General features: G+C 42.2%; 1 protein-coding gene across 1 annotated transcript; it reads left to right on the plus strand.

Moving 5' to 3' along the window:
* Positions 1 to 786: 786 nt before the first annotated feature.
* Positions 787 to 9,481, plus strand: popdc1 (popeye domain cAMP effector 1). The gene is made up of 8 exons (XM_080897151.1): positions 787 to 914; positions 2,503 to 2,754; positions 3,774 to 3,898; positions 4,808 to 4,995; positions 5,132 to 5,240; positions 5,916 to 6,083; positions 6,187 to 6,328; positions 7,992 to 9,481. Exons 2-8 carry the CDS (start codon positions 2,526 to 2,528, stop codon positions 8,114 to 8,116), a joined length of 1,086 nt encoding a protein of 361 aa, XP_080753277.1. The 5' UTR covers positions 787 to 914; positions 2,503 to 2,525; the 3' UTR covers positions 8,117 to 9,481.
* The last annotated feature ends 260 nt before the right edge of the window (positions 9,482 to 9,741 follow it).

Here is a 9,741-nt window from a genome sequence, read left to right on the forward strand (position 1 = left end):
AAGGCCTGGACAGCAACTAAAAGGAATAAATTCTTTCTGGGTTTTGGGGGGTTGTTGGGTGCTGGGGTCCTGATCTTTGAGACTTTTCACTCTCATTGTTAAGTGCATTTTGTGACAAACGCACATACTCAGACAAAACACAGAAAACACAAGATTGCTGGTTTGTGTATCCATTTTTTCCTTGTAGGCGCTGCTTGTTTTTTATTGTTTTGTCTTACAGGTGCAGCAGTTGGAGACTCATTGTTCTTCTGTCACAGGACAGCAGACGTCTTAAATTCATATGATATTGATGGATTAGATCAATATGTGTTGTCAGTGGTACACTGACTGATGTTGTTCTGTGACAATAAATGATTTTACTGTGTAGATGCCAAACACAAACCTAATCAGTTTTCTAAGCACATGAGTCTGGAGTTCATTTTGTCAGTATGTTAGGAAGTCTAATGTATAAATATATTTTCAGCCTTAATGCCTCTGAAAGTGAAGTTACTGCGGGTTTGTCAACCAAACGCTTCGACAAAGATCCACACACCCAGCAGAGTCATTCAGATGCTGGTGCAGTCTCACTGCTTGTGTTGAAAAAGTTCACATATAAGAGTATTAATAAAGTATGAATAACAGAGGGTCGTTTTGTGTGATTGGATCCATTGAGGAGAAGAGAAGGATGATCCGAGCAATTCTGACGATTTTGGAGAGAAGAAGCAAATTTTCTTAAGAACTTCTTCTGAAAGTTAACCTTTGATCTGTCGCCCCCTGTCGGAGCTCTTGGGCACTGCTCTCGCCTTGTTCCCCTTTTAGCGTTTTCCTGTCAGCTGTGTGGAATGTGAGACGCACACAGCATCAGAGGCTCCAGCTATCCGGCCGCTTTTCCCTCTCACTGCTGTCCAGAGCTCCTCCGGCTGCTCCTCTGATCGGTAAGTGAAGAAGTCCCCACTTTTACGGGCTTTTAAGTTGAACCTAAGAAATTCCAGCGCAGCTGGACCATGTCTATTTCTACATGTGAGCTCTGCGCGTGCTACAGCTGCTGTACAGAAGTATTCACTGGCGTCCACATTTACAGTCAGATGTTGATAAAAGAGCTTCTTTACCATGAGCTGTAACGCGTTGTGTAATCTGACTACTGCTGCGTAGACTGTAAGCTGTACTTTCCCACCGGCGTTGAAAAGACAGAAACATGAATTCATTCATGACTGCAAATATGCAGCTGTGTATGTGTGCGAGTCTTCTTCAATGACAAACATGACGGAGCTCAGCTAGACCCAGTGTAGGAGCTCACTGTTGCGTTCACTAATGAATAAAAACGAGAGGGACAGTTTCTGTCGTGAACCTAAACCTAGCATCAGTAGAGTGACTGTATGACTTAATGAAGGGCAGCTGGGTTTCAAACAAACCGAATTCTAAAATAAACGTGTCAGGGGAGATTTGTGACAGAAGGATAGCAGGAAGGCTCCGAAACCAGTGAAACCAGCTCTGACGTATGGTGTGGACACTGTGGGACCAATTAAAACCACAGGAAGCTGACCTGGAAGTGGCAGTGGGAAGATAAGATTTTTGTTGGGAGGGACCAGAAAGGATAAAATTAGAAATGAGTATAGGACAGCATATATGAATAACAAGCAGAGAACTAGTTTCACTTTAAAGCCGAGTCTGGTCCACCTTTGTTGTCCTGGAGTGAAAACAGATGACAGTTAATTATGCACGTATTTGAAACCATCTACTTTACTCTCAGATGAAATTTCGATCTGGAGATTTTGTCAGGTCCTGACATCTAAAAGACCCTTCAGTTCATAGAAGTAATAAAAGAATAAAAGCTGTTATTATTATCATGTCTGGTTTTTCCTCCTGGTCATTCCCACAGTTTCAATGGGAAACTAACCTGTAAGAACACTGGTTTGGTTCAGTTCGAGATGTTGTCCTCAAATTATTTTTGTAGGGCAAATGTTCACCGGTGTAACTGACATTCTCGTTTGGTTTAATGTTACATTGAACAATGTTTAGTGGATGAATGGGAGCAAAATGAGAAGTGTTTTGTCTACATGGAGGAAAATGTTCTAGCATTCGTCTGCCTGTGAAACGCAGCAAACATCATGGTAAGTATTAACGTGCCATCCTGGAGGAAGGGGACTCGCTATGCTGCTGCCATACGTGACACTGACCCCAGCCAAATGCTAAACCAGTGAAACTACAGTTGGAATATATTTAAAGCCCTTCCTATTTTGGAGCGCGTCTCATTGTTGCCTGCTGTTAATTCCAGTAACACCAAAGCAGCTGAAGTTCACTAACAACCCACTTCACTCCCCAGATCAGTTTAGCAGACTCGATGCTGTACTCTGATTAAAAGTGTTCCTTACATTGTTTGAGAAGTATATTAACATACAAGTACCTTAAAATATTAGAAGCAAAGTACTTGAATAAGTATACTTAGTTACCTTTCACAGCTGTGTAGTTTGTATGCTTTGAACAACCATCCTCCCACATTCACTTGTGCTCGCCTTACTCCAGTGTCCAAGGTGCCTAGCCAAAGGATGTCCTCCACCCCAGATGGGCCCACCCTCCTGCTCACCACGCTGTCCTCCTTCCCTTCTTCCATCCCGGCCGCCACGTCTGCAGATTCAAATGCCACCTCGTGCCAGGAGTGGGAGCAGACCCACCACCTGCTATTCCATGTGGGAAACCTGTCCCTGCTGTTGGGCCTGGCCATCCCGACTACCTTGGCTCTGCACATGATCATGCTGCGCCTCCTCCTGACAACAGGTCAGTTCACAGCTCGTTCCCGTGATGGGATCCAGAAGCAATGTAGTGGGGAAGATTTAAGGAACATAAAGTTATCACATCGTAAGCAGATGCGTATTCTGAGTAAAAGCTGCCCGTGCGTTAGTAAACTTCTACCAGGACAGGCTTGTTGACAGTTGACTGTAACGCTGGCATTTTAAAGATTTATTGGAAACTGTTCTGCACAAACAGGGGAGACCCTAAAAGGCTGTGACAGTGGGAGATAAAAGCAGGATGGAAAAAGCACTTCCAACATGTTTATCTTTGCTTGGCAAGAGAATGGAGACAGGAAGCAGCAGGACTTATTGAGGCTGTGGTTGTAATGTTGACAGCTCCGTTATTTATGCTGCTATTTTAGAGCAAGTCAAGTTTCAGTCTCTCAGAGAGCGAGTAAAGGAAGAGTGCTGAAATGTGTAAGGCAGCAGTTTTGGTGGTTTTATCATAAGACTGGATGGGTAATCATTATATAACACCGAGTAAGACATTTATTCATGTATCCAGACGAGCACATTTCTAAATAATTGTCATGATGTCTAAAATCAAAATATGTGAATGCAATGATTATGAATTTGTGAGTGATACAAAAGTAAAGTTTTGCACAATACTCCCATATATGAGCTTAGAAACAGAGCAGTGTGTGGCTCAGCGTTGTCCCGTAAGTTTCCCATAGAGCGATTTATTTTAAACGTACTACATTTATGGAACAATTAGACTACCTCGCTTGTTTGTCTCACTGCCCAAAGCTTTATTATTGTTTTGCTGGCAAATTCAGATTCTGAAGTTCGAAATGTGCAAAAGATAAGTGAACAGAAGAAATAAACTGGGAGGAAATCATAAATGAATGGTGGGGGTGGCTCAAGACTTTTGCACAGTAGTGTACATTAAAGTAATTTCTGATATTACAACCATACCAGATAATTTCTCCAAGATAAGATGAAGTGTTTCTTGTCTCAGCGTGGTGTGTAATCAAGTGCAGTGTGTAAGTCGGGTTGTTCTTGCAGGATGTGGTTTATTCATCGCGTGGGCCACGCTGTTCAGGTGCAACATGGATCTAATGGTGTGGAACGTGGTCTTCCTGGTGATCAACTTCGTGCACCTTTTCTACCTGTTGTATAAACGCAGGCCGGTGAGTTCAGCATCAACATCACTCACATTATACAAGATCATTGCAGGCCGCCCACGTGTGCTCATCAGAGGAGCAGTGGAGCTTCTAGCTAATAAATATGGGTTCAGTTCTGTTTCGTGGTAACACAATGCGATTATGTCTGCAGCAGCACACACCTACACTTTGGAGCAGCAGACAGGAGGAGCAACAAAGTGCGGCCGTAGTTGTTTTTTCATCAGAGAATTAAAGCCTTTCATTCATTAAAGTTCAAAAAACATTTTTATAACTTTTATAAAAAACATTTTCTCTCGAGTTACTTTGATTGTCTTAATAAGTGACTTGACATAAAGGACTGTTTTTATTTCTTTCATCCTTTAATTAACCAGGAAAGTACGAATAAAGCTTTTTTCATAGTGTCAGTGTCTGAAGTGTTTCTGAAATATATCTGGAGGACAAATTACAGCTGTTCTGGAAACTTGCCAGAGGTGTTTTTGTCTTCGGTGCAAACAAGACACGACTCGAGTGTACAAACTGTGGAGGCAACAGAATCATCCTGGTTATTCATGCGCTGGTTCCCTTTTCTTAAATGGTCAAACTCTCTGTGTGTGAGGTTTTTGAAACACTTTTGTGACTATTTACTCTTTATTCTCTTTATTTGTAGTACAACAGTTTTAAAATGTATCCACACAAAGTAGCTAAACAAACATAGTAAATATGCAGAATGCCCCATTTAAGAACAATATGCATCATGTTGTTGATTCATTAACTTGTGAATTCATATAATTCATGTATACTTATTATTTTCTATACCATAATTTATAAATGGCTCGTGTCATTATCCCAACTAGGCCTGTGCTTCAGTGCGCTGGGCTACACTGACTGTGGATGAATGCTCAGGTCAGACTAACCGTCTCAAACTGTTGCTGTCAGATTAAGATTGACAGGGAGCTGCGGTCAGTCTACAAGAGGATGTTTGAGCCTCTGCATGTGCAGGAGGCTTTGTTCCAGCGACTCACGGGACAGTTCTGCACCATTCAGACGCTGAAGAAAGGCCAGGCCTACGCTGCTGAGGACAAGACGTCTGTAGACGAACGCCTCAGCATTCTGCTCAAAGGAAAGTATGTGCTGTTTGTTTCCCTAATGAAAGTCACATAGGTCTGACTAATACACACGATTAAGGTTATTATTTTAACACCGTGCTTTTCTGATTTAGTTGGTCAGAATTTTGAATTTCATTTTTTTTGTGTGTGATAGGATGAAAGTTTCATACCGAGGCCACTTTCTGCACAACATCTATACCAACGCATTCATTGACTCTCCAGAGTTCAGGTCCACTGAGATGCACCGAGGAGAGAAGTTTCAGGTAAATTCACTTGCATGGAAGCTCTGACATAAAGGATGGACATCGTTTGCAGGGCCGATTTCCTTCTCTGGCTGTAAAAACATGTCTGACTTTGCAGAACATGAATATTCAATAAAGATTTAAGGAGGTCAAATTTCTTTAAACAGAGCTCTGGAACATCATAAAGTTTCACATGCATGGTAATTCAATGTAGCATATTTTTGAAGTACTAATAATACTACTACTAATAATAATAATAATAATAATAATAATAATAATAATAATAATAATAATAATAATAATAATACTAAACATAGTAAAATAAATGTTCTTTTGCATTCAGAAATAACAAAAAGCTTTTGAGAAAGTTGTCATAAAATAAAGCGCTTAATTCAAAAACTTGTGGAAAGGTATCATTTGACTTTCCCGTCTTCTTTTTTCCTTAACTACACTTCATGTAAGCAGTCTGAAGTAATGTTAACTTTAAATCCTCTGAGGTCTCTGAACGTTCCCTTACTCATCTCCTTACAGACTTCTGTTCAGCCATAGACGCGCAGAGACGGCACAGTGTCTCAGTCAATCTGTAGATAGACGACGAGAACAATCAGGCCCAAGAAAACCGTGAAACGAAGCATATAAAAATATGTATCCCTACCTGTGGACACCTTAACACTTGTTAATGTGTCTGATTGACAGGTGACCATCATGGCAGAAGAGAACTGCAAGTTCCTGTGTTGGTCGCGAGAGAGACTTACCTATTTCCTGGAGTCAGACACTTTCCTTAATGAGGTTTTCAGGTTCCTCATCGGCAAAGATATCACCAACAAACTGTACTCTCTGAATGATGCCACACTCAGCGACAAGGTGAGTCCCGCTGGTGTCGATTTATTGGAGCATCTTGTTTAATGTGACAGCTGTAAGAGTGCTCACTGTGCTGACGAGGATGTTGGTCATGGATATGTTCTAGGCTGTGAAGAAAATGGACCGACAGCCCAGCCTGTGCTCCCAGCTGTCTATGACGCAGGTGAGAAACAGCATGGCGAGCAGCAGTGACACCGACGATGTTCTCAACCAGATCCTACGAGGTGGATCTGCTGGATCATCACTCCGTGAGTCTTAATGGGATATTTACTCTGTCACTGCAGCATGTGCTACAGCAGCGATCCACAGCTCTGCCAGTGTTCCCAGCAGCTCAAACGAGTGGGGCTCCCTCACTTCCTCCATAAATGTTCAGTGATGTTGAGGTTTATCTTTGGACTTCTGCATGTTGCCTCCTCGCAGGCTTCTGTTCACACGCACACATTTATATTTCTAAAGGTGCTGCTGAGATGAAATCCTCACCAGATGTTGGTAACAATCCATTCAATCCACACGTGAAAATTAAAATATGTTTAACAGTGAGAAACGACACATGAACACAGTGAGGTGCAAATAGTCATGAACTCTGAAATCCTGGCTCAGCTGCAGAGGGCTGGTGCAGTGGATTCAAGCGGAGGCTATGGCCACCTTGGGCGCCATGCAGATCCTGGTCCACGATACACTGGTTTGACTCGAGACGTTGTTGGACGCAGAGCGGATGGAAATTAAGTGTGTGCATGGGGATAGTCACATAGATCCCACGGTGCCAGTGGAAATAACGTATACATAGACTCGAGGCTGTGGTTTGACAAGTTAATGGGGCAGTGTGAAGAGGTGCGCTCACAACGTGTAGGGACATGTGATGTTTGTGCTGCGCTCAGTGGTGATGCAAAGTCGTCTAACACTGCTGATTCTACTGGTAGGGCAGATTGTGTGCTAGTTTGGGCCATTAGTGGGGGTCCTGTTCGAGCACACTGGCATGGACCCCATCATGGCATCATGGCACAGGGTATCGCTTTCATAAGTTCCTTCATGAGGACGAATGCAGTTGGGATCGCTGGCTGGACCCTGTGTTGTTGGCACTTCGGGAGGTGCCCTAAGCATCCATGAGTTGCTGTTCAGCAGGAAGCTGCAGGGGCTGTTGGACCTTAAAGAACACCGTGAGGAAGGTCCAAGCCCGGGTAAGAGTGAAATTCTGACGTTCCTTGTAGCACACCTGTGCATCAGAGAGGTTCCTGAGGCAGGCGGGGCTCACAGCCAACCTGAAGAAGTGTGCGGTTGGATGGAGGGAGGGACAGTATCTGAGGTCCCACTTGGGATGGTTGTTACCGACATCTGGTGAATTTTATGTCAATAACACCTTTAGAAATATATTTCTTCAAAAATTGGTGAAATGTTTACTCGCTGTATGTGATGTTAAAACAGTTCTTCTGTAGTGCTAGCTAAATGCTGTACACACGCTTAATGTAATTGATCTGTGCAGCATGAATGCATAAAGATGAGAAGGGGGAAAGGATGCATGGTAGGATTGTAGGATGACATTAAGTAGCAAATATTATGCTGCTGGCTGGAAGCAACGCAAGGGAATAAGATAGCAGTGAAGGAACACACAGGTGGACTGTCTTATGCAGAAAATGTCATCTGAAAGGTAAACTGCATGGTGGAGTCAGCAGAGAATTCATTTCATTCACTTTTGTCCTATAACACCAAAACACAACACAGTTGCCTCAGGGCACTTTATATTGTAACGGCCAAGGAGGGGCGCCCAGCTGCAGTGGATGATACAGGACAAGGACACCCTGTGGAAGAGAGATTAATAATAACTAATGATTACATGCAGAGTGCTGCATATGCTCACACTTCAGATTGTTTAGCCACAATGTTCCATATTTTTTTCATTTTGTGTTTTTCTAGAGATTTCACCCGGCACCAAAGCATCCTCAAAAATGAATCCTATAGAAGAAGGCATGGAGGATGATGTGTTTGAAGAATCGGCCTCGTCTGACCACATGCCCAACACTTCCACTGAGAATGTGTAGCCAGCAGCGCCCACAGGGGCATACTATGGAGTCCAACACAGCTGACACAACTTTCCTTGTGTTAGCTTGAGGGAACGCAAAGCCCCATCAGACACGATGGGTATCATGACGGTGGTTGTCAACTTATGTTTCCTCACATAAAAATGTGCATCTCATGTGTCATATGTCTTTTCATCCCTGTGACTGCAACATACTAATTAGGAGATGTTATCAGAGAAGAATCTTTAAAAAACTTCAAAAATATAACTACAATGTAATATTGTTGCAAATAGGACCAAAGTTAATGCTGCAAACATCTTTAATACAGTGATTTAGCACAAAGTAAACCTTTTTAATTGAGATAATATATTTATTTTACCCCTGAGTGCGCTCTAAAGCTGAAACTTCAAACTGGATCGATAGCGTAATAAAGGCTATAGGAGCAGTTCAGGCAGTGTAAAGGAGACCCGTAAATCTCAGAAGGTTGATTATGTTCTCTCACTGAAAACATCCAGATGAACAGAATCAACCTTTAAAGTATAAAAACATTTATATATTTTCTGCATCACCAACTGAGACATACAACTTAACAAATTTCTCATATAAAATTTATTCTCCCAGCAAAGAATCCTTTTAAGAATCAGTGAAACGTGGTACTAACTCATTTTAATCTGAAACTCTAAACCACGGAGTTTACAAAGACAGCCACTGTCATCATGCAAACCTCTGTGTTTAAGTCCAACATAGCTCACTAACCCTTAATCTTGCTTCATAGCACATCACTCAGCTCTATAGTCTATAGATATGTTTAGCACTAACTGGGATAGCTGCAGCTCAGGAGGCAGAGCAGATGGTCTATGGTTGGCTGGTTTGATCCCTGGCTGATCTCCAGTCTGCACGCTGAAGTATCCTCAGGCAAGATACAAAACCCAGAGTTGCTCTCTGATGCACTCATCAGAATATGAATGTGTCATTGTTAGATAGAAAGCACTTAGGCTTAGAAGGTCTTGCATGAGCGGATGTGAATAGATGACTGAGGCATGCTGTACTGACTTTGAGTGCTCAAGTAGAAACTGTTCATTTACCATCAGTACATATTTGTCTCAGACCTGAACAAACAGCAGCAAAGTTGATACATTATGTCTTATTACACTATAATGTTCTTAGTTCTTACTGCAATTGTTTCATTTGGAGTTCACTGTGTATTAAATGTATGTGATCACATGTATGTACAGTGCATCCAGAAGGCATTCACAGCTAGTTCCATATCCTGTCATGTTACGGTGCTTTTCCACCCTAAAACCCTACACACATACCCCGCAGTGACAAAGGGGAAAATGTTGGCTTGAAAATTCTTCAAAATGTATTAAAAAAAACAAAAACGAATTACATGTGCATATGTTTCCATAGTTTTCACAGTCAGACCTGAGCTAAGGAGCATCCTGTTTCCACTCAGTATCTGTCACATGTTTCTACAACTTTGTTGACCGTCGTAAATTCAGTTAATTGGACAGGATTTGAAAAGGTATGCATCTGTCCCCTAGTGGACAGTTTATACTGAAGCACAAACCAGTCCAGGAGTCTAAGAAGTTGCCTGTACACTTCCAAGACAGGATTGTAATTGAGGCCCAGATCGGGCGAAGGGT

The sequence above is a fragment of the Rhamphochromis sp. 'chilingali' genome (assembly GCF_963969265.1).
Source record: "Rhamphochromis sp. 'chilingali' genome assembly, chromosome: 11".
In the NCBI taxonomy this organism is placed as follows: Eukaryota; Metazoa; Chordata; class Actinopteri; order Cichliformes; family Cichlidae; genus Rhamphochromis; species Rhamphochromis sp. 'chilingali'.

Excerpts from the sequence above, each read along its gene's own strand:
- popdc1 (XM_080897151.1), top strand. The coding sequence starts at position 2,526 with ATGTCCTCCACCCCAGATGGGCCCACCCTCCTGCTCACCACGCTGTCC. Across the intron at positions 3,899-4,807 it reads TGTTGTATAAACGCAGGCCG|ATTAAGATTGACAGGGAGCT; the intron begins GTGAGTTCAGCA and ends TGTTGCTGTCAG. Across the intron at positions 6,084-6,186 it reads ATGCCACACTCAGCGACAAG|GCTGTGAAGAAAATGGACCG; the intron begins GTGAGTCCCGCT and ends GATATGTTCTAG.